Consider the following 24,406-nt stretch of genomic DNA (forward strand, 5'->3'; position numbering starts at 1 on the left):
ATATAATGGAACTATTCACCCTTATTGGTCACAGTCTTTCATTTCATCGTTTTATTTGAGGCTTACAAATTTTGCGCTGAAACGATTCATCAAATAAGATGAATAATTCACTGCTAACGCACGTGATGGTGGTGAGCTGGGAGAAAACTGTAGAACAGAGAATATCCCGTTGGGGATTCTGCAAAGCAAAACTGACTTAAACAACAGCATTGTAATGTAAAGCTTGTTAGCTTATTTAATTGATTTCGGTGAATCTAATTTAGGTCAGACACAGCTGCCAGTCCACTTTCTATGACTAATCATAAAAAAAATAAAAAAAATAAAAAGGAACAACATCATTAGGACATTTGTATTGGCGCTTGTTTTGCGCACAACAGCAGTCCAATCGCTCAATATGCAGACTGGTTAACTGTTAGCCAATTAACAGCCATCACTAACCACTCTACGTAATTCACCAGGTCAGGCCCTGCCTTTTGAAGCAAAGTCACATAACATGGTAAAGTGATTTTGGGGACCCCAAGTGTATAAAACAACACCCGCACCTCACATGCACACGATTGTATTGTGTATTTACCCGATTACTCGATTAATCATTAGGATAATCCGTAGAATATTTTCTCCTATAAATATTTGATATTAGCATCCCAATACAAATATTCACCGTAATGCAGACTACCATAGCATAGGTTAGTAATAAAATGTGAATTTGGACCAATGCGCAAATTTGGTCAACTTTATATTTTTTGACAAATCTATACTATTGGTCAATCTGCAATTTAAAATAATAATAATCATAATAATAATAATGATAATAAAAATAATTGACCAATCTAAAGTGTCTAAATGGCTTGCTCTTTGACAGTGCTTTTAAGAGCTCAACAATCATGACATATTTTTGGTTTCCTCAAAAGTAATGGTTTCGGCAATGATTCCACAGATTCCACCTGACGTTTGAGATATTTGGATGATCTCAGTGTCGTGTTTACGTATTGTATATTTCTTACAGAGCAGTTATTCAATTGCAGAGGGACTGTGCAATAAGAAACGAGCTACATATATAGCATGGGTTGGCAAAGTATGGCCTGCGGGCCGTAAATGGACCAAACTATTCTTTACTTCAGCGGAGGTGTAGAATAACTCGCTATAATTTCAATTGAACGCAATTACGCACACTTGCCGATGACTCTCGAGGGAAAACCTTCTTCTTAGCATCTAAAATAAACAGAAAGACATTGACTCGAGGCCTAATTGGCAAATTACCAGCTAGCAGCTTGAACCACGCTCTCACATGGTGAGGGAAGTGGAGAAGAGCGGTAAAATAGATGCGCAGTCATCGCACTTAACGGAAAACAATGAGGCTTGTTCTTTGGGGGGAGGCGGATGAAACAGGTGTCACATCTGCAGACGGCGCTGAGTCAGACTTTTAATAAGCAGCTTTTTACAAGGGTTTTGTAACCCGGTGACAGACTTATGAATGGAGACTGGAGGAGAACGAGCGTTAAATGTCTGCTCTTTATTAAAGGGGATGTGTGAAGCAGACCTCTTGCAGCAGAGTATAAAAATCCGCCTGGTGACACGTTGAGGGGGAGTATATTCACGGAGCCAAATCTCCCCCACCATCTTCCATTGGTTTCTACACACTATGTGTTGTGTTGAAGCTTGCTCAGCATCTCAAAAATACACACAGACATTTTCACACATTTAATAAGCTCCCCTGATACCTGGATAACAATCACGCTGAAAATCAGCATTTTACCTTCTTGACAACAACTTCATCTGCACGTTCAAAGCCTCATTCCCACGTCTCCTAATTGTCACAACCTTTGAACTTTAATGTGATCTCTCGCTCACTCTGCATGTTGTAAGAACCTGAGATGGAAAATTAAAAAAAAAAAAAAGTCCAGATTTCCAAAATCTCATTGCTTGATACAGCTATAATGAGCAAGTAGGGGAGGGGGGGAGGCCATCCATGGATTAAATAGTAAATTTCCATTTATTTATTTATTTTTTTTAACATATTTAAAACAATGTTAACAAAGTTACCAGCCGCAAGTCCGAAAATGTGTACGCAGCCGTGTTTGCACAAGTGAGACTGATTCAAGTTGCATTGTGACAACCATTGCTGAACCACTGCCAACGCACAAACAGTAATGTGAACGGGGCTGAGGTATTTCGTGACAAGCATTTAAACTGCAACTAATAAAACACACTCACTGGTATGTAAATACACAGTGGCTTGGCAAACACATGCTGTCATAACACAGTGTTAAAAACCTTTTGAATGTTCCCCAAAAGACGATTACATGAACGACACAAATGAAAGCTGAGGATATAATTAGATCATATTTTGGGAGGTAAGTGTTACGAAAACATTCTGAAAATGGAATAGCCGGCTAAGTAAATGATTTGCAAAGTGTGACGTTTTTATTGCATGTACTCTATAATGCCTGAGGGCTTTTCTGTGCAGGATTCCAATCAAAATCAATGCAATTCAATCTCAATCATCTATGTTACAGTAGAATACCATATAAAGACTGGCATCCCATAATAGGTATTTAACATAATATGAATTCATAAAAAGAATCAATTGATATTAAGATTCCAATTTTGACAGCACGTTGTATTACTGGAAGGCAAATCTTTGAGTTGATAGGTTCTGAGTTTGAATCTTAGGTTGGGCCTTTCTGTGTTTTTTTTTTTTTTTTTATCTGGCTACTCCAGCTTCCTGCTGCAACATATTAACAAACATCTAGGTGTGAATGTGAGTGTGAATTTTGTTCATCTATCCATGCCCTGTAATTGGCTGGGTCATTTTATCATTGACATGAATGAAAATGCTATTAATTTGTTCCAGATGAAAAAAAAAAAAAAGTGTTTTTAGTTTCCAAAATAATGATTCTCCTAAATCTGGAAAAATGGGGCAGTGTGTAGTCATTATTTGTAATGATATGATGGAGTGACATCCATTTATATGGTTTGATAACAGCCCTCTGAAAGAAACCATAACTATGACATGACACATGATGAATGAGTTTGACACCCCCGTGAGCCTACAATATGTTTCTGAAATAAAAATGGCACACTTTTATTTCATGGCTAAGCAGGTCAATTACGCAACCTCTGCTATCTAATAAAAAATCATCTAATTGTCCTCTCACTCACTAAGCGTCACTGTCATAGTTGAATAAATAACGTCATCTTGATTTGTACAATGACTAATTTTCAAACCAATTAAGTAAAACTTTTTAAGTTCCTGCTAATAATACTATCTCCGTTTATCAATCTACACCAAGGACATAGTGACAGACAGAACGATTAAAAGCTTATCTGCGAGGTGGTTATTAACCTGTGTATCGACTTCTGTGACATATTTTGTTTCGTGGTGTGCCGTGATATTTTTCCAATGTCACGTAATATGTGCTTTGGCTCAAGTACGGCTTGGGAAACACTGATCATGGTAGCAGAGGCTCCTTGAAACCAGCAGGACGTTTTAAACACCCCCACGGCGATGAATAATTGCCGGAGCTGAGATAGGGGATTCCTCCCTCCCGTGTACACAATGATGGATGCTCCCGCAAATGTCCCCAACTGTTCCCCAGACTAGGAATGAAGACGATATGGATATACTTGCAACCATGGCAGGCTGCTGTTACTCAACTAATCGAATGTTTGAATCAATTAAGAATGTGGCGAGCAAAACAAAAAGGTTGCGGAACATTTCCTACCAACAGAATCTCATCCCATTTATCAAATTACCCCCAAAGAGATACATATATGATTGATTTATTGCAATGATGCAGGTTTTTTTTCTTTTTATTCCCTTATCATTTTACTGAAGATTTTTTTTTTGTGTGTAGAGGCCATCTCTTTCAAGGTAATAGCTCTGTCTGCTAAACGGTACCACACTGACCTCTAACGGTCAGATTATAGAATAGGCCCCATGACTGTTCTGCTGTTGAGAATGCTCCCATGCCAGTCAAGACCGATTTTAAAACACCCACCCCAGTCAAGATGGATTTAAAACACAATCACTCAACTCCACATCGTCATCCATGCTAACTATCTGCCTTGATTCATTCGCTCAGTCGACTCTCAAGCATTAGTGTCACCACCTTGTCATAAAAATGCAGTGAATCATTTCCCTCTCCAATTAAGTCTCGGTAAGAGACTTGATGAGGAGCACCTCATCAATTACCTGCTCACGAAACCAAGTTATGATTGGCAAGATTATTTAAGGACTGTAATGTAGACTAATGAAAGCGCCAGAGCATCATTGCACTTTGTGGTGGATGCTTGCCGCATTTGACGGAACTAATGACATCAAAGTTTTTTACGATATTTTTTAATCAGTGATTTTGAAAGTGACCTTGTTTTTTTTTTTATCTCCACTACATGTTTTCATAATTTTCATACAACGGCAATAATATAGTATGTACTATAGTAATATATATAGTAATATATCTGTTGATCATCGGAAAATATTTGCTAAGCTTTAGGGGTATTACAGATTTACGAAAAGACTTTGTGACAGACCCATAAATGGATATTTTTGATGACATATCTGCTTAAGAACATAACATATGTTGCGTAGCTTTACGGGTAGTAATTATATGGAAATAAATCTTCCTCTATCGCTGTGTTATTAAACAAATGGCCTTGTGTTTTCCTTCTTATCCTATGTAGGCCCATTTCAAGTATAGAGGGCGAGCGAATGCTGGCTCAGCTCTTGTGCCGAGTGAGGTGATTAAGGTAGCCAGCATCTGCAGCTTTGCTTTATCTTATGTTATTTATCCATCCATTTTCTATAGTTTTTGTCTTCATTAAGATTAAAACTTCTCTTCTAAGACTTATCGCGTGCACCCCTGCTAAATCACATATTGTGATTTTTTTTTTTTTTTTAACAATTACAGCTGAGTATGAATTTAAGATTGTTTGCTTTTAGTGTACTATCAATATACAACGCTTATGTGTTGTCGCGTCGTGCCGTTGTTTGTCGTTTTATAATTACCATGAATTGGCCTACAGCATTTCATATTATTTTAGCGTTGAAATTTTCCTTGGATATAATTACATTTTGGTGTTCTAAATACACAAGGTTTTGTTCTCTTTGGTTTGATTTGTTAGTTTTATAGGACCGGTACATGTCAACTGCAAGGACGAGATGTTAGCTAGTGTTAAAAAAAAAAAAAAAAAAGGCAGTTACAAGTACAGAACATGCTTAGTATTAAAATTATTTTTTCATAAACAGATCATTTTTAAAAATTTATAAAGGCATAAGTTGACGTCACTTTGGGATCCTCAAGCATGTCTTATGAGGAAAACTGTGATCAAGAGCGTGTGAACAGGAGTACTTGAAAAAAATATATGTTTTAACAAAATGAAGTGTTTTAATACATTAAATTAGCAACGTGACAGGAGTCTGGTTGGAAAGGCCACTTTAACCTGAATACAACACAGCAAGAATTTTGGAAATCAGATGAGTGTGGAGAAATAGAGCATTTTGTGTGTGGGGGGGAAATTGCCTTTTTGCAGACCCTTTGATGCATCCGCCTACGTTATTTCCCATATTTAAATGAGTGTTTTTTTACTGTTTGTAGAAGAGGCAAACAGACATTAATAAACTAAATCCATCTGTCTAATTACTGAAGGGAACCCGCTGTTTGTTTTTGCTATAGGCTTCAAAGAATATATTGAAACGCAAAAGACATATTAGTACTCACCCATAAAGGGTAAACTTTGTACGAATGTCCACGACTTCAACTGGTCCTTTAATTGTGTCTGCTACTCAGAGAATCCCTTCTTTGTTTGGCAGCCAAGTTTGAGAAAAGGATATTCACAAATAAGCTCGTAGTGACTGAAATTTTGAGGTGTGCTTTGAGTGGTAACTTGACTTAAAAATGCGATCCTTCAAACGGACTAACTTGACTTAAAAATGCGAACTAGCAGCGCAAATTCAACATTATTTAACAGAAAAGTAGTGTAGGCAGTAGGATAGGTCACGTACTAATTATTTTCTCGTGAATGTGTCTGTTATGGGTATTTTAAGAGGCATTTGAAATGCTTGTTTTTTTGTTTTGTTTTTTAATCCAGAAATGTCACGTTGCTATTTAAATGTGTTAAAAATGTGGGGAAGCGGTCAAGCGATATACACCAAATTTATATGGTCTCTCTACAGCTCAGATTTTCACTTACTGTCGATTTCCGTGTTTATTTTAAGGTGTCACTTCTTAAAATTTACATTTGTCACAATAATATATATAAAAAAATATAGCAATATCTGATGCACCTTCAACTTTTATTTATTATACCATCTCCTGCAGTGGAACAGTAGCCTACGCATTTCCGGGGATGTGCCTGAACAGAAGAGCACTACAAGCATGAAATGAACACGACAAGAGCCTACAAGGCTGCATGCACAGAACAAGTATATTGTCTCTTCTAGATTGAGTGCTGTACAAACTCTCCAGCTACCACACATGAAAGGTTTGTTAATTCTGTCCAGGTAGTATGCGCTACACACACACACACACACACACAAACACACACGCATTTTGGTGTGTATCGCACAGGAGCAATGAAAAGAGTCCATTGAAAAAGGCACAATCCAATCATCTGCAACAGTCACCAAGCACAACACAGGCTGAAATCATCTGTAATTTAAACTATGTCTCGTGTTCCCCATCCATTAGATTGGATAGATGGTCTAGCTGCATTTTCAGTTCCAAATAACATTTACTGTCTGAAATGACGGACGGCACATAGTGTGCGCGCGTGTGAAGAAATGTTTCCGGGTTGTCCTGGGTCAGAAAAGCAGTCCTAAAGCATGTTTTTAAGGAGACAGTTGTTTATTTCACACTAAAACAAAATGCACCTGACATCCTCTGTTTATTGTCTTATCCATTGCTCCTTCCCATTCCCATGCTGTTATTATTTACTCAGCTTCATCGTAAAGTTAGAAACACATTACATATACAGCATAATAATGTTGTTGTTTTTTTCCATACGGTTCCAAATTGAGTAGTAGCAATAGCCGAAATGTTTGATCAGGCTTAGATGTGTGTGTAAAAAAAGCACAAGACACCTTAAAAGCATTCACTAAAACTTTGCAGCAGCATTTTTAAAAGAAAGTGTAAGAAATGAGCGCACAACTGCAATTTTCCAGTGTTGTGTGCAATTGTATCCATTGCTGAACAGTCAACAATCCATTGCTGAACAGCCCTGATGTCATCCTTTCTTCCATAGGAAGGTCAAAGCGCGTGCCCCCCACACAAACCGTTTGGGGTAGTCGATCAGATAAAACGTACCCGTATCCCACTGAGTGGCAAACGTTTGCGAGTGGATAGTAATTTTTTTTTTTCTCGTTACGCTTCGTTCAAGGTTTTCAGATGTGACCTTGAGCGAACCGTGACGAGGTCGCGTATTGGCTACCACTTGCAAACGTACGACCCTCCGTTTGATACCTACTTGAGCTATGCTTGCTAAATCTTGATGTGGTGGCAGTACAACTTAAAACGGAAACAAAATACTGTACAAACAAACAAAATGTTCTCAGAATAAGTCACTAAGGAGCTCTCTCTATTTAAGTACACTGGTATTTGTGAGCTATTTGCCGTGTCCGGTGTGGTGGTGATGCTTTTGCTGACATGAGTACAGAGAAGAAGAGACAACTATACAAAATGATCTGTTACCTACTGAGTGATGATTATGTCCCCTCAGTGTCTGTGTCAGTGTCTAGCACTGGCTCACTCGCAGCTTCCTCCATGGCCTCACTCTGTACAATGTCTACGTCCTGAGGAGGCACGGCCTGCTCCTGCTCGGCTTTACTTTCAGGAAGCGGAGACTCTGTGGGCTCGGGAGAGGCGTCCGGCGTGGGCTCGAACGCCGTGCTTTCGTCCATCTCGGCTCCATTGAGCCACTGGGCTTTAGGGGAAAGGGTTTTCTCTTTTGAGACGTCTTCGGTCTCCACCTGTGGGCATAGCTGCGCCTCCGGAGAGTGTGTCAACTCTACAGGGGGGCTGACAGCTTGCGTGAGGCCTAGAGGAGATTCTCGGCTCGGAGTGTCTGAAGACCTGGTGGCCTGGGGACAGGCCTTGTCCGAGTCTTGGGGTGGTGATTTGGGGAGTAGAGTGGTCTCTGGCTGGGGCGATGATCGGGCCTCAGTGAGTGATCGGGGCAATGGGGTGTGAGCCTTGTTGTCAGGTTGGGTTGAGGGCAGGGATTGAGGGGTCTGAGGCAAAGGGCTATGGGATTCAGCTGCTGGGCTGGCTTTTCGGACCTCTGGTGACTGGACAGGAACCGGCAGCTGATGCTGACCTAACAGAGGCACTTTGGCCTGAGCTTGAGAAAGCAGGGGGGACTGGAATCGGGACTGAATGGGGTTGTTCAATCTGAGAGGGGTAAGCAGTTTCCCTTGGTTCAGATTTAGATTGGGGATGAGAGGAGGCGTAGGAAGAAGAGGTGTCGGGAGAGGGAGAACAGGTGTCCAATTGCCTCGTTCCCGTTCTCGGTCATTATTGCGGTCTTTGTCGTGCTCTCGGGGAAGTTCTCGCCCTCGCTCCCGGTCTCTATCCCGCTCGCGGCTTTGACGATTTCCATTCATTTCCCTCCGGAAGTCAAAATCTCTCTCATCGCTGTCTCTTTGTCTGTCCCATTGCGATCTTCGTTCATCTAGATCACTTTCGAAACCGGCTGCGCCGCCACCGCTGCGGTTCCAAGGCTGTGTCCCGGCAACGTTTTTGGGAGCTGCATTAGGGGGACGGTTGTCAAAGCGATTCGGGAAGTTCTGCCCCGGGTTGGGGCGATCCATGCCGTCTCGTTCATCAAAGTCCCCCCTCGACTGGTTCCAGTGATTATCGGGGGTAAACCCGGCAAGAGCCTGCAGACGGCCAAGTAGACTGCCTCTGGCTGGCTGAGTCCCTGGTGTTTGCAGCAAAGGGGGCCTGCCTCCTCCCCCTCCCCCACCACCGCCAAGGGGCGCCCGATGCTCTGGTGGCGGCGTTCTCAGCAGACCTGTACTCTGCTTCTCCACTGGGGGGAAGCGGTAGTCCTGGTCTTTGCCCTCATCAGCCCCCGAAGAAGACTCCTCTGTCTTGGCTACATTATCATTGGCCTGGGGAGGGGGCCTGTGAAATGGATCCATTTGAGAGAATGGAGGCCTGACATGAGCTTGTGCCTGAAGGGGGCTGTCAAGAAGGCCACCAGCCTGTTGGCCAGGTCCCTGGAGGAGGAGAGGAAAGCGAGCCCCGGGCCCGGGCGGAAGAAGGTTCGGACGCACGTCAAGTTGCAACATTCCAGGCATTCTTTGTCCCGCCATTCCCGCCTGGTGAAGTGGGTGGGCTGAGGGGTGCATGCCAAGGAGGCCCATTCCACTACGAACTGCATTATGCATGCCTAGGAAAGATAAAACATACAGAATGTTAATGTCACCTTCCACACTGGTCGCCTCATCCATCATATATGTTAATGGTGCGCCACCTGGAAGAGAAAGCTCCGGTGTCCCCTCCAAACCCTTGGCAGAAGGTGGCATTTTGTCACCCGAGTGCTGCTGACTTTGAACTCCAACCGCATTAAATACATTAGCTCCAGAGATAGCCGAGGACATGAAGCCACCAGGCATAGAGCTGGTTGTTGCGATCATCGAGCTGAACGGAGATTCCTTCACTGTCTCCTGGCTGGTTGCCACAGGGGGCGGCACTAGAGTTACAGCAGGATCACAAAGAAATCACTCTAAATGACATGTCACATGAGTCAAAAGGTTACCACGTAAATAAAACTTACAAGTTGGGGCTGAGGCCATGGTTGCAGTCTGTGCTGCTGGGATATAACCTGTACAATAGAATAGAACATAAGACAGTCATCTTACAGTACACAGAGTTGTGTGCTTTCAGTGAAGTACGAGAAGTTTATATAAAAAAAAAAAAAAAAATACCTGGGGGTGGTTGTGAGGCATTGAAGGTGGGCCTTAGGAAAGGTGGGGGCGGCCCATAACCTGGCGGGGGGATACTCATATTGACAGGGAAGTTAGGAGGCACCAAGCCTACTGGACCCGGAACGGCCTGGGGCACTGGTAGCTGAGTAAGATAAGAGCAGGTTGAAAATAACTACTTTAGTTGTAATGCCACCTAAACTCATATTCAATTTTCATTGAGTGTAATCGTTTCGAAATTTAAGCGCTCGTCTGGCTTCTGTGACCAATGTGGACTGTGATAGAATGACAGAATAAATAAATGCTCCCACAGAGAGGATCTCATCGTATTAACAACCATCAAATACTATGGCAAAATGTTTGGCAACAGGTAGCAACTTTCTTACCTGCACCGGCATCATGGGTACTGGCTGGTTGTAGCTTTCACTCTGGCTGTTCGATGCTTTCGTCTCTGAGCTTAGTGGTTGAATTATACCATCCTTGGTTGCCTCTGAACTCTTAACTGTGTCCCACTCTGAAGAAACAGACAAAGCTTGATTTTTAAAACAAATTATTCCTACGTGTTGGATTCTTGCTCGCGGCGCTGATACAAGGTGGTTCTTGTTATATTAACAATTAATGTTTCAAAGTTAGGAATCGCCTTACTAGAAGCAATTTCTTCAGCTATGTAAGAATCCAATCAGTTACCACTCCACATACTGAATAGTCTTTTGTTTTTGAAATTGCTTCTCTTGTGGATAATTGATTAGACCCATGTCTGAGCCCATCGATTATTTTTGCCGAATACAAAATAAAATTTTACCTTCATTGACAGTCTCCTGATCAATGATTCCTCCTTCGGCAAAGTCATCCAAGTCATCCACCTTAACTTTCTCCCAAGGTATGTAGGTGACTCCAAGGTCCACATCCCAAAACTGCTTGTATTCTTGTCTTACTCCTTTATTTAGGGCCCAAGCAATCTGCATTTAAAAAGCACAACGGTGGCAGGGAGAGAACAAAGTATCGTTCAAAGACACAATCTATAAAAGACATCAAGCTGTCCAAGGTTCCGCTGCTAGAGGTCAATGTAGAATTAAATTACAAAGAAAGTATGGGGAAAATGACATTGCATTCAATCAAATTACAGCATAGCGGCAGCAAAGTGTACCTTGATGATCTTGGAACCAATTTTGCAGGAACCTGTGCTGAGCTTTTGCCGTGCACGGTAGGCGTCTTGTCTGTGGACCATACAGATGTATGCGCAGCCTCTCGGAGGGATCATCTGGAAAGGTCAGAGATACAAAATAAGACAAACTTTATCCACTCAATAACTAACACATAATACACTTCTTGGAATTGGGATATGTGAATGGGTGAGGGTCACATGACAGAAGACACAATCATATCATAGTTAGAATAGATCTCTTACATTTATTGACTCTATTTGGCCAAACTCTTCAAACAGGTTTGTGAGGTCTTGTTGAGAAGCCTTTTTGTCCACTTGGCCAACCCAAAGAGTTGTGCTGCACACTAGATAAAGGGTACAAATAGGGAATATTTTTATTGACCTGAACTGATCAGATAATTCAAACATATAAGATGAATACGGTTTAATTACCACTTAGAGTTTTGGATCGTATCGGAGGCAATCCTTTCTTCTGCCGCTCCTTTTCCCGTTCTCGGGCACGTCTTTCGCTTGAGTACGAACGTGACGTCTTCCTCTTACGATCTCTGGAGCGCGATCGCGACCGCTTACGATGCTTACGCTTCCGTGAGCCAGAGCGGGACCTGGATCTTCTTCTTTTGGGAGACCTGGAGAAACAAAACAACACACGCTATAAGAACATTTCCAATGACTGTATGTTTTCCGTTTAGGATTTTTTGCAACACATGCCCGTGTTGTAAGCTCAAAAACTTAAAACTGACCGAGAACGTGACCTCGAGCGTGTCCTGGAGCGGGTTGTGACAGTCTTTGTGTCTTCTGCCTCAAAGTTGTCCTCTTCCATTCCATCTGGGCCCTCATCAAGGTCCATGTCCTTGAGGATCAGTTCAAAATATAAATAGATATAAGTTCAAACTTCCAAGCAGGCTCACCACCTGGCCTTTAGTTACCTGTTGCTGGTTGTCTATGGTGTCATCCATCTTAATTTCTGGCTCGGGTAGCTGTGGCTGACAGCTCGTCTGAGCAGTTGCAACAGAGTTCTCTTGTCCATATAGATTGTCTTGCCCGTCTATGCTCATTGCCTGCAGGAATACGTTACAAAATAATCAATTATAACAGCGCCCCCTAGCATTGGTTGTGCATGTAAACTACCTTTTGCTGGTGCTCCAGCAGTTGCTTCTGAAACTGCTCCAGGTTCTGCTGCTGTAGCTGCTCAGCAAGTTGGTGGAACAGTGAGCTGTTGATGGGCTCCGACACCATTGGACTGCAAAGTGGTTAACAGATTGGATTAGGCACATCCAAGGGTCGTCGTGAAAAATCTATTTTGTGGATGAAACATCATAAACCCACAGTTGAGAGGATGCCGCTTCTTTCTTAGATTCTTCAACACGCTCAGCCTCATTGCCAAAGTCAAACTGCCCCAAGAGTTTCTGGAGAAAAAAAAGCATTAGATTTGTCTCATTAAAAGTCATTTGAGAGAAATAAAGTAATCATTAAGTACTGTAGTAGATATCCATTTTCCTGATTTTTATTATCTACTAAAACAGAGGGATGTATTTTTTTGTCTTTTGAAAATCCAAAAATTCAATCCCACTACGCATTTTTATTTCTGATACGATTTTTCTTAAATTTGAGCTCAGGTCCGGTTAAGCAAGGTAAAATGATTTTTTTTTGTCATCTCAAATCTGCTTACAGTGTGTTTGTTGATATGCTTAAATGTGTTGCAAGTGTGTGTGAGGTATACGAGAAGCCTTAAACAATCGGACATAACATGAAATCTTTAGAGCAGATTTTCACCTATTGTGGGTGTAATTCTGAAAATGAAGGTGGGGGGGTTACTAGCGCTACTAGTACCTTGTTAAAAGAGGAGACCCTCTGCTCGAGGGGGTTGAGGCTGTTGGCAGTAGCGGCAGCAGTGAGTTGAGCGGTGAGAGCTTGCAACTGAACAACCAGACCAGCATCCAAGGCCTGGAGCAATGAAGGCTGAGGCTTTTGCTGTTGCATTTGCAGGCTCTGTACGAGTTGTTGAAGCTGGTGACGGAAAGAAAGAAAAAAAAAACATTTCAGATATCCTGAAGAATAGGCAGAAAATGCTTTCTTGCAAACTTTGAAAGAGCATTCTTTCGAAAATTTTAAGAAGAGACTCTCAAATGTATTATTTTCTCGAACCTGCTGGCCCTGAGGAGTTTGTAAAATTTGCGCCACAGCTGCCACGGTGTCTGTGTTGGTAATCTGCGAAGCCCAGTCAGGAAGACCCTGAACGATATTGGCGGGTGTGGCTGGTGTCGCTGGAGTGCCTTGAAGCAAAGAAATAAACTAAGTCAAATAAAGCCAATGGACATTACTTAAAAGAATGACCTCCACGCGGGTTTTCCGACTGACCAGGTGTGGTGTTATTGACGGGGGCAGCGCTGCCTGACATGACCGGAGTAACGCTGGGAGGAGGAATCCCGGCAGCCATGTCCAACAATGGCTGAATGATGTCACTCTTGAAGACAGCATTCTTTTGCCACAAGTTCAGGACCCGCACTATCTTACTCTGGAAGCATGATAGGAAGATCAAAGTAAAAATACGAACAAATTGCATCAAGAATTAAAAGCAAAGAAGTACGTAAGGGGCAAACATTAAAACCTTATCATCTGAGGGACAACGGTAGAGGTGCTGGAATGTGGCGATGATATTCTTGCTGAAGCGTGGTGCAAACACATCCTTCTCCGTGCCGAACTGGTGGCGCGACTGCCTCACAATCGAGTCGATAACATACAACCCCGGGACCTTGTATTCTGGTTTGCACTGGAACGGCACCAACCAGATTTAATGCAGGAAAATATGTGTTAATATGTTAACATTTTTTTGGTGTGGTTAAAAATATTTGTCTTAGTCGCATATCTGATGTAAGTAGATGATAAATCTTTTTCTATTGTTTATTAGTTTGACAATTTTACAGGTAAGTACAACTCACCTTTTGTATGAACTTCTCTACACTCTGCACAACATGCTTGTAGAACTGAAAAGAGGGGAACATTTGTTAATAGCAGAGTCTAAAAGCAGCATGAAAGAAAAGGCATATAGGAGCTATTCAAAAGGGAAAAAAAATAATAATGAGACCACACAGGATTCAGACGATCGAGCTGCAATTTGTTGAAATCTTCCGAATTTACTGTGTAATATGTCCTTTCAATAATGTTGGCCTCAGTGTACTTGTTGGATCCTTTGACAATATCGTGGAGCAACTTTGAAGCCAGTGGAAAGACATTTATATTACTTAGGGCGGAAAAATGGTTTCTGTGTGTGCTCAGCAACGTAATTTTCTTGTGATGTTGTTTTATTTTCAGTCATGTTTATCTAAATAAACACAGACTTTTTGTTGACCGGCATGCAGGCTAACTAATTGGGAAAATTGATTATCTTGATAATAAACGTCTGTGAAGCTTGCCCCTTTGTGGTTACAGTCTTCTCCAAACAAATTGTTGCAGTTACTTTTACAGCCAACAATGTGTCTTTGTTTTCAAACAAATAACTGTTTATTGTATGTCTCTAAACGATTATAATGACCAGTTATGAGAATATAATTATAATGAGGCGTTATGAGAATTAAGATTTGAGGAGCGGCAATTGTATTTGGAAACATTTTATGCAAATTATATCAATAACAGGTTGAATGTTTGTAGAACATGTCCCACATCATTCACCAGAATTTAAAAAAAAAATGAGAAGAGTTTACAACTATGATGTAGCAACAAAATTAGGCAACCATTTGCTTAGCTGCTTTTTCTAATTGAACTCATTACTCGTTCAGATTTTCTTGAATAACAGTTCTACTGTTGTTTTTCGACACTGTCATAGTTATTGCAATTAATATCAAGCTACCTAAAGAAACAGATATAGCTGGATAAAAGCAATTAAATCCATATTTGCTATTCAGGATCTCTGACCATAGCAGAAAATATATGAATAAATGAAATAAACAAATAAATACATACATACATTCATACATCATTAAATAAATAAGTCTGTGAATCATTTTTGCGTTTCCAAAAGTGTGTCATGATACCAACATTTTGACTAATTCTATACCTGCATAAAGTACAAACGATTACCATCAGTGACAAGCAGTGGAATGATAGCTGGCATAAAACAAATGTATTTAAACATGTACTGATTTCAAAATATATGACATACAAGTCTACTAATTTGAAGACTTGATGATTCATATAGTCGCTGTATTTTTCTTCCAAACTGTAACTGTTTTTAAAAAGACATTTTATTGCATTGGGATTTGTCGATTTGAGTTCAATTAATATAATTCAGCCCAAATGAAAATGCTTTCTGAAAAAAAAATTGAATAAACAAGATTATACAGTGGCCATATAAAAATTAAAAAAAACCGAGTCTGAAACAAAATACATCTACACTTGCGAAAACCAGCTATTTTACTCGAAATAACCGCCTTCTAAACAACTCAAAAACATGAGTCAAGACAGGTCAAGGGTATTTGTATCGCCCTTAATCTCGATAGTGTTACAAGAAAAGTGTATATTACATGAATCTACCCTAGCCCAAGAGTTTGAAAATGTGGTGATCCACTCATCCATCCATTCTCTGGACCACTCATCCTGATAATTAGTCAAGATTAGATGACTAGTTAGTTTTCACTACGACTACAATCCTTTGAGAGCTAAATTTGGTAGTTGACGTCGTCAGGGCTGGACACTAACTCTTGCATTGGTGCTACCAACCTTTTCAGTTTGTCACACCGCACAGGATTTGGTGGCACTCTTTTTTGGGGGAGAAGTATAGTATGACTATGTTTGCGAATATAGTTATCTCATTTGACATCATTTCATATGATGTAAAAATTAACACTATATCTTGACACAATATTTGGCTGTTATAAGAATTGTGTTTGCAACAAGTGGAGGCTGATAATACAGATAAATTGTTTTTATACGCTGTAACTAAGAAAAAAAAAAGGGAAATACCATAGCAAAAACTGAAAACATCAGTAAAAGGCAGTGAAGTAATAGATGCAAATTTTACAACTTCAAAATCATTTTACTTGTATTTCAAAATAGTGTAACGAGAGTAAATTGCAACAGTTTCGATAGCATTCTCACAGCAGCAAAAAAGTTCCAACAGGAGAAGGAAACAGCCGCGCGAGTGAATGATGACAACATATGTAAACAAACAATTCATCGTGTCTATTTTTCCTTAACAAAAGAGAAGAGTTATGAAAGTTAAGAGAGAGATGGAATTACTGCGACAGGCCTAACTATGGTACTGCTTCTTTGTCTTTACATTTGTAAACTTCTTGTGCATATAACAAATAATGTTTGGAGATTAGCTCAAAACTTTGCCATTGGACAAAAAAAACTTATGAATTAAAACAAAATAAACATCAGAGGTTGTATCATGCATGTAACTCCTTTGTGTTGCTGTTGATTGACAGCTCAAATTAGTCAATGGCAGTTATCTGACACAAACACACAGGTTGCAAGATAAGGCAAATTAAATAATAACAATATAAAAATATAATAATCACAAATTACAGCCAATTAAAACACACAAAAACGTAGGGCTCCAACTAACGATTACTTTAATTATCAATTAATCTGTTGAAAAGTTTGCTTAATAATCGATAAACGAGATTAAAAATGTATCACTTTCATCCCTTTACTCAAAAACAGCATTTCAGGTAGGCAGTGCATAACATTTTCAAATTTGCATTAATTATGATTAACACGGGTATGTTATATATTGGTCTATACCAGAAAATCTGCAAAAATGTCAATTGTCATCCAAAATTAAAGCAATGTCCGAACAATTGCAATGTCTTATTTGAAAAACCACTAGCATAATCAGGCTGCTAGATGATGTCAGCCATGACGACGAGCACAATGCCAAAAATATATTAATATCAGCAATTTTAATTACTTTTATTTGCCCTATATTGCACCACAGAGTACCGGGTTTTGAGATGCACACAAGAATAGGTCTCAAAATAATGCATTCCCTATTTAGCTTTGCCAAGGGATTGTTTGTTAAATTTATTTCATTGGAAAAAAAAAAGGAGAGAGTCATGTTTACATTTATTCATGCATCCATCTTCCAAACTGCTTATCCTAATGAGGGTTGCGGACATGCCAGAGTCTATGAAAGTTGTCTTAGGCGTACCAGTCAATCAGAAACATGTTTACATGAACAGTTTCAATGAAAGGAAGCAGAGCGAAGAATGAATATGAAACTTTCTGACTGTTTTTAAGCAAAACAAAACCCAAACATTTCCACATTTAAACACCCCATTCAGAAATACTTCCATTATTATTATTTTTACACTTTCACACTATTTGGGCCAAAATATTCAATCAATATCATGATATGAATTTCACGCCTGATTGAAGCAGTTGAGCCTCGTCATAGATTTTAATGTTTATAATTGTATGACGACATTTTCCGTCAGTTTTGTAAACGTTATTGCCCATTGTGAATGGTGCACTAAAGACTGATAAAGAAAATCACAAATCGAAGTGAAATACATTTCTTGTGTTTTTCCCCCGACATCACATTCGCTCTTCGCTCAGTTATGTGCATGATGAGACGGTGACTGGATTTGCAGGCAGACATTTTTAGTAATGGTGGCGGCATACATATCTATTTATACAGTGATATATGTTTCAATATTTGTAGCTGCTGCTGTAAAACACAATGTCGATATTACAAGATGTTTCTCAAATTATCAAGCAATGTCAAGCTTAAAATCCATAAACATATTGTGTGTGAAAGCCAAATCGAGCTGATAAATCTTGGACCACGCGTGCCATGTAACAGGCTGATGCTTGTGAATTCATATTTGTTTCATTGATTATACGACGCAAATCTTAAGTAAACACTGATCGCACTCGTATTATGCGCAAGACAGAGGGCATATTCAAAGTGCATTTATACAGTAGGACATTTCAAACTTGGGCGGGAAAAATAGTAACCAAAGTTAATAACTGCAAAATAACCAACTAGTACACTTTTAATGGGGCTTTTTGGGAGAGAAAAAAATCTGAATAATTAACCATTTAAATAAGAAAAAAATACATGGCTCAACTAAGCATACTTGTGAAAAAAAAAAGTTCTTTTGTTTTAAAGGTGTAATAAATAATGAGACTTATGTTACTTGTGTACAACTTCTGTAAATTGTTAAAGTAGCTACATATTTGGTAAAAATAATATCGTCAAACATCAGCCATTTGGCAAATTATTTTTAATCATGTTTAAAGGTTTGGGGTTGTTTGTCTGGCCAATTAATCGGTCTGGCCCTGAAAATAATCACAAATGGCAAAACAATGTGGGCTTTCGAACAATCCATAAAATCTGACACACAGGGAAAATTCTGGGGGTGATTTCTTTTTTGCCCTTAATTGCTTAAATGCTGGAGGTGATTATTTTGCCCCTTTTACTTAATTATAACCAATTGTTCATCAAGGATGATTAATAGTTTATCTTGTGCTCTGTAAAGTGCTTTGTTAAAGCTGCAGCTGTGGTAAAGGCACATAAATTAAGTAATTTGTGTTATAATCCATATTCAAATCACTGGGCTTCGATCCTTTATTCTGCAAATTCTCCCAGTACCAGTGGTTAGGACAATATAAACAAATAGTCACTATCATCCTCTGACCCTGCAATGTTAGTAGGAGGAAGGATTAAATATTTTTTTTTCTTTTAACCTGCAACAACAAATATAATTGTAGTAAACAAAAAAAAAAACAGTTATCAGTATCTGTTTGCAGAAGCAGGAAATTATCAGTTACCTGTATCGTTTCAGTGGGGGGAAAAAAAGATTGTTAATCGGTATCAACTGCATATTGTATTTATTTATGAATCGAGATAATAAGTTCAGCCTTTAAGACGTGCAGTTCACTTGTTTACATAAGTCGTGACGCATCATGAATTGGATGGTAGCGCCACAAATGTGTTTGCATTATTGATATAATCTGCCCTTTGGTTTCTTTGATATCTTAATGATTTACAGAATAGTATATACAGAATCATGTGAATGCTTACAGACTACATGTCAAAATATTTCATAATTTTAAACCTGTAATGTAATAGGGTTAGAATCTTTCATATCAATTAATGCTTAATTTCTCTTTATTTTAACATCCTATAATTTATAATATGTATGTTTCACTGTAGATAAGACAAATTAATTGTTTGTAAAAAAAATTATAAAGGCCCTTAAAAATAATAATCTAATATTACATCGCAGTCACAACTTTTAGGGATATTGAATCCTTTCATGAGAGTGTGGTTGACAAGGGTTGAAAAGAGAAGATATCCAAAAGCACACAGGTATTACTCACAGTGCGGTTACACTGTTTTACTACCCAGTTTAATTTTATTTCATGTGTCATCTCGTCTGCACACATTTCCTCGATATCACTAACACTGGTCCAATTTACTGTGCAGCTGAGATTTTTGTTTTCGCCCGTTGGGTTATGTCCTTCCACAAATAATGGTGTGAACAAAATGTACAGCAAAGAAAATGTCAAATGCTAAATATTCAGTTATCTTTTGTACAATGAAAAATAAAAGCCAAAACATACAAAAAACTGAAATTACATCGTCTCAATGTCTTACATAACAGTATTAAGAGCATAAATAGGAAAGAAATATTGAAACGTATAACGTGTATCACAATACAGGGGTCGCGATACGTGTGTGTGCCCATATTTGGCCTTCAAGGTGAACTGTATCCCAATATTTTACATTCCTTTACTTTTTTTTCTGAAAATGGTCATGTGTAAAAACCTAAATTATAGTTTTATTATGCTATATGGCATGTTCTTCAACTGTTTGTAGCGCTTCCAGTTTGGTACCAGCGCTGTGCCTGGTCGAAATTTGCGCACTGCACAGCCAGGAGCAACTTTGAGAGATGTGCTGGCAGACTTTAAGAATGAATCTGCAATATCAATTATGCCTTCATATCAATGCTTGAACTGTAAAGAGGCCCGCAACAATACATTCCCATATTGTTTATTTTTTTTTACTACAGCCCTAGTTATAGTGGTTACAATTTATGCCGAGTCCCCGCATGCGCACATTGCCAAGAAATTGACGAAATATTATTGTGGCCAAGTATACTCAAGTGTGGCTAGAAGATTTTCATATTGTTTCGCCACATTGGCTAAGAGGTTTCACGATCCAGCTTACATTACGTCGCCGGCATAAATCAAGCACGCCTGTATAATATTTTGTCAACATAACATTTGGTGTTTAACTGAAAATACACTTGTATGGAGTAGGTTAAGAATGAAACACTTGGACCTAAAGAACGCAAAGCTCAATCAAGGAGAAGTGAAGGATATTGGCTGTACTTTTCTATTTTTTTTTCCTAAATGAATTACTGATGAATAAGGAAATCCTAGTGAGGTATTGCATGTAAGTATCCATCCATTGGCCAAAAGAAACACCAAATGAGTTTTTATTTATGCATGAAAGGGCATTGAGTCACCTGCCATGTCGCTGTGACAATAAACCAGGCAAATAAAAAGTCTTCCAAAAACATCAAACTCGGGTTTGAAATAATCTTCATCTACTTTATCTCTCGACTGATGAATGAAGCTCTTCAAACCAATCCAAAAAGCTGACTAAGGTCAACACAATTTGTCTGGCTACAAAACTATTAACTTGAGCCATCTATTGAAAAACAGCAGCCGCAAAATTCAAACAAGGCTTCATTTTAGACAAACTAACCACTTAGCATGCACTGGAGCGCAAAATATTGCCTCAACTGAAACTAAGTGGAAAGGAAATTAGGATTAATGGATAATTGGGATCAAACCATCTTACTAGGTCCAAAATGGGGTCATACTGTATCATTGATCAACATATAAACCAACATGAAAACACTGCCAAACTATTCCAAGACTTTAAATCACTACACCTTCATCCATAACAATTAGCTTTGAAGCACATACTAAGAGAGGTCACATGCCACAATAATGATTTGGTATTTGATCTTGACTGATTAATTCAGTGTGCAATGAATGCAATGCACTAAGTCTATGAACACCATGATGTATTATTGTGTTCAAAACAATATGGAGTTACTAGAAATGTGTGCATGTCCACAAAGCAACCTCCATTTTTTTGTCAACAAATAATTGTCTTTACACCAAAGAAATGCATCAGCAGCCAGGCCAGACATACAAAGTCTCCCAAGCACCACTATTGAGCACTGGCTGGAAAATCAAGAAGTATGGAACCAACTGAGGCATCTTTCCTTGTGAAACAACCCATACTCTCCTACCTAAGCTGGTTAGGGATTCTCTTATCTCTTTGTAACTCTCTCCACCCCATCCTCCAGTGCTTTGGGGGAGCTGGGAGAGCTGCTGAGGGAAGGGGAAACGAGTGTTATTCATCAGGCACAGTAGTTCTTTAAGAACAAACAAGGTAGAAAACATTTGATGAGAATATCATTTGAAAAAGCCTGGTGTTGTCCTGTACTTTTTGGTGTAATGGATGGATGGCTTACACTGCAACTGCCTCTATTCATTAATATATTCAAAAAACATTCGTAACTTATACTGTAGGCTAATAAGTACGGCTTGGTATGTAAGTTGACCTGATAAGTTTGTCAAAAATGTTTCCACTGAGACAATAAAAACGCCTGGAATTTGCAGCGTGTTTATCAGACATTGATTTGGCGAATTGCTCGAAAACTGGAAACGTGTAGCTAATCGATGTGATCGGAATCAGTATAGGCCGATCTTACTAGTGGGTTAACAGCTTTCCCGGTGTCTGACCAAACCATGTCAACTGCAGCTGTTTCACCAGCTCGCACAAACAACCACCCCCCCCCCCATTTGTGATGCCATCCTTATCGAAATTTTATCACGTTGCAATTTTTAGTGAACGAAGCCCTTTGTCACCAAATAAGATTGAAAGCGCGTAAAAAAAATTTTTTTTTTAAAATGGGACCAGAAATATGTCCGCTGTTAATCATATTCCAGAGCAGCATGCCTATGAAAAGGGCACTCTGACATCCGATCATCTTTCCTAAGAATTTATTTGAAGCATTTAGGGAGTTTCATCATCAGGGTGTTATGACTGAAACAATTCTGAATCATTTGTGTACCTGGATTTCACAAAAAATGTCTAAAGATTTATTTTTTTTTTCTCCTTTGGGTACCCTTTTATTTGAGATGCACGGTCTGCATGCCACCAACGTGCAGAGAAGGCCAACTTTAAAATAAAATCTTCCCAAATACATTAATGCACAGACATCAATGCTTTGGTACGCTTTAAGATAAGAAATACATTTTGCTGCTATGCACAGTTTAAATCTAGGGAAAGAAATGTTTGTTGTCCAAAAACAAAAACCAATCAGTTGCTCATGTTCTCTTGTGTGTTCGCAATTGTTCTTTAACCACCCCCTAATTATTTTTTGTACTTTATCTGAATGCTCGTTTACTTGAAAGAATTTTAAATAGTATAGCGGAATATCAAAATGTTCACTTTCACATAAGTTTGACACCTCATTTGTAGGCTATGTTTACTCATGTGGGTTTTATTTCCCATTGTTGTTGTATACTTGTTGTACAATGACAATAAAGTGATTCTATTTTATTCTATTTATACTATGGTAAAAAAATAACAATCGAATAATAAAGACAAAGGTGATGAGTCATTTTAATATGGGCATCGCCACTATCTGCTGAGCAGCAGAGCTTTCTCTGAGGCAGGCCCATAAATAAGAATTAGAACCTGGTGTGAATACAATTCACAATCTTTATTCCGAATTCCTCACCTAACTTCTCATACTTACTTTAATGGCCTTGATGCCTGACTTGGTGATTTGGGTCATCTTGGCCTTCGAGATGGGTGGCTTGTACTCATTCAACGAGTATAACTGCAAGAATTACAAAAGACATACAATGAGAATCAAATTTCATTCATGTCAAAGGAATCCCTCCTAGTCTTCTAATTGTATTAACAAGAAAAATGAAACGACAAGGAATGAGAATCAACCTTTATTTATTTCGAAAAAATTGACATCTTCTGTCAGAAATGATTTGTTCACACCACTGTTTTCCTCGTTTCATTGGGTTGACGTTATTCACCTTACATATATGGCATAGAACACAAGTCTTATGTTTTTTCCCCACAACTTAAAAATTCCTTGAAAGAGCAATAACAGACAATTGACAGATTCTGCAGAAAAATATTTTGGACCCACCAATCTCTTGATGTTACTGTGACCTGCCATGATGGCTCATATATAGCGTCGCTTCCAACATGTGAAAGCACTATATAAATAAAGATGTATTGTATTGGATTGTATTAATTTCATGAATTGTAGCAAGTAAAATGCATTATAACTGTGATATAATAATTCCTATGTAGTTCGCAAGGTATGAAGTGTTTGTTAATTTACAACTCCTAATTTGTTATTTTCTAAGCATGTTGGATGACCAAATTAAACCACCATACATCTGACGAAAAAAAAATATACACGACGCCTATTTGTATTCTACCCCTTTTAAGTATTTTGTACATTTGTGTCAAGTCATAAAAAAATGCTGCATTGGACGAGGTGTGAATGTACACCGATCACGTCCAGTTACAGTGTTACATCATGGCCATTAAAAGTGATAAATGGCGGAAATGCTTTATTTATTTGATTACTCCTGGATGCAAAACATTAACTGGCAGAGCAAAAAGCCGAACAGTGCCGCGATCGTTTTTGTTTGTCAATGTCAGTGATGCTTAAGCTAACGCTCCAAGTTATCGTGCAACTCGGATGGGTTAGCTAACTTGTAGCGTGCTAGCGTTAGCAGCAGGCAGTGTAGCGCTCGTTGTCGTTTCACACTGTAGATAGTTGTAGTTACAATGTAATCACGTCGAACTTTAACCAAGCACTTACAGTGACTATGCCTGGACGAGTGTTTCCCTACAAATAAACAACGCAGCTACATGTTTGTGCAGTTATGCGGCCTTGCGACAGTCCCGCTAACGTTAGTTTACGTTAGCTTTAGCTAACTAGCTTTAACGTCGCCGCTAATAAGGGGATATTGGATTCTTCGTCATGTTTACATGATCTACTGCACGGATTTGCAACAAACCTCGTTGTTGAAGGCTTTCACGGCCTCCATGGTGGCGTGTTCGTGTTCGGGCTGATCAGCGACTATCTACTCAATAATAGGTTGGAGACATGCATGCTCGGTGTCTGGCGAGATGGAGGAGATCGCCAATATGGCGCACAAGCATAGGAGGACAACTACAGTACATACGACCACGACTCCCAGCGTCGATTTCGGGGAGTTACAAGTTGCGCCTCCATGTTTTT

The 24,406-nt window shown here is 39.2% G+C and overlaps 1 protein-coding gene across 1 annotated transcript; it reads right to left on the reverse strand.

Annotated features, from left to right (window-relative positions):
* Window positions 1-1,343: 1,343 nt before the first annotated feature.
* Window positions 1,344-24,386, reverse strand: scaf8 (SR-related CTD-associated factor 8). Its single transcript, XM_085931101.1, has 20 exons — window positions 24,183-24,386; window positions 22,886-22,969; window positions 14,030-14,074; window positions 13,699-13,860; window positions 13,449-13,605; window positions 13,236-13,363; window positions 12,921-13,097; window positions 12,417-12,496; window positions 12,219-12,330; window positions 12,017-12,148; window positions 11,831-11,940; window positions 11,523-11,716; window positions 11,334-11,434; window positions 11,073-11,186; window positions 10,728-10,884; window positions 10,312-10,439; window positions 9,929-10,070; window positions 9,778-9,825; window positions 9,475-9,693; window positions 1,344-9,390 (listed from the first exon to the last, which is right to left on the reverse strand). Exons 1-20 carry the CDS (start codon window positions 24,210-24,212, stop codon window positions 7,703-7,705), a joined length of 4,008 nt encoding a protein of 1,335 aa, XP_085787227.1. The 5' UTR covers window positions 24,213-24,386; the 3' UTR covers window positions 1,344-7,702.
* Window positions 24,387-24,406: the final 20 nt, after the last annotated feature.

The sequence above is a fragment of the Syngnathus leptorhynchus genome, chromosome 15, assembly GCF_054491065.1.
Source record: "Syngnathus leptorhynchus isolate UIUO chromosome 15, UIUO_Slep, whole genome shotgun sequence".
Classification (NCBI taxonomy): domain Eukaryota; kingdom Metazoa; phylum Chordata; class Actinopteri; order Syngnathiformes; family Syngnathidae; genus Syngnathus; species Syngnathus leptorhynchus.

What these genes read in the sequence shown, in the direction of transcription:
- scaf8 (XM_085931101.1), bottom strand. Translation starts at nt 24,212, where the DNA reads ATGGAGGCCGTGAAAGCCTTCAACAACGAG. An exon ending in AAACTCCTCAGGGCCAGCAG is followed by an intron (nt 13,098 to 13,235) that starts GTTCGAGAAAAT and finishes TTCCGTCACCAG; the next exon opens with CTTCAACAACTCGTACAGAG. An exon ending in GAAGCGGCATCCTCTCAACT is followed by an intron (nt 12,331 to 12,416) that starts GTGGGTTTATGA and finishes ACCACTTTGCAG; the next exon opens with TCCAATGGTGTCGGAGCCCA.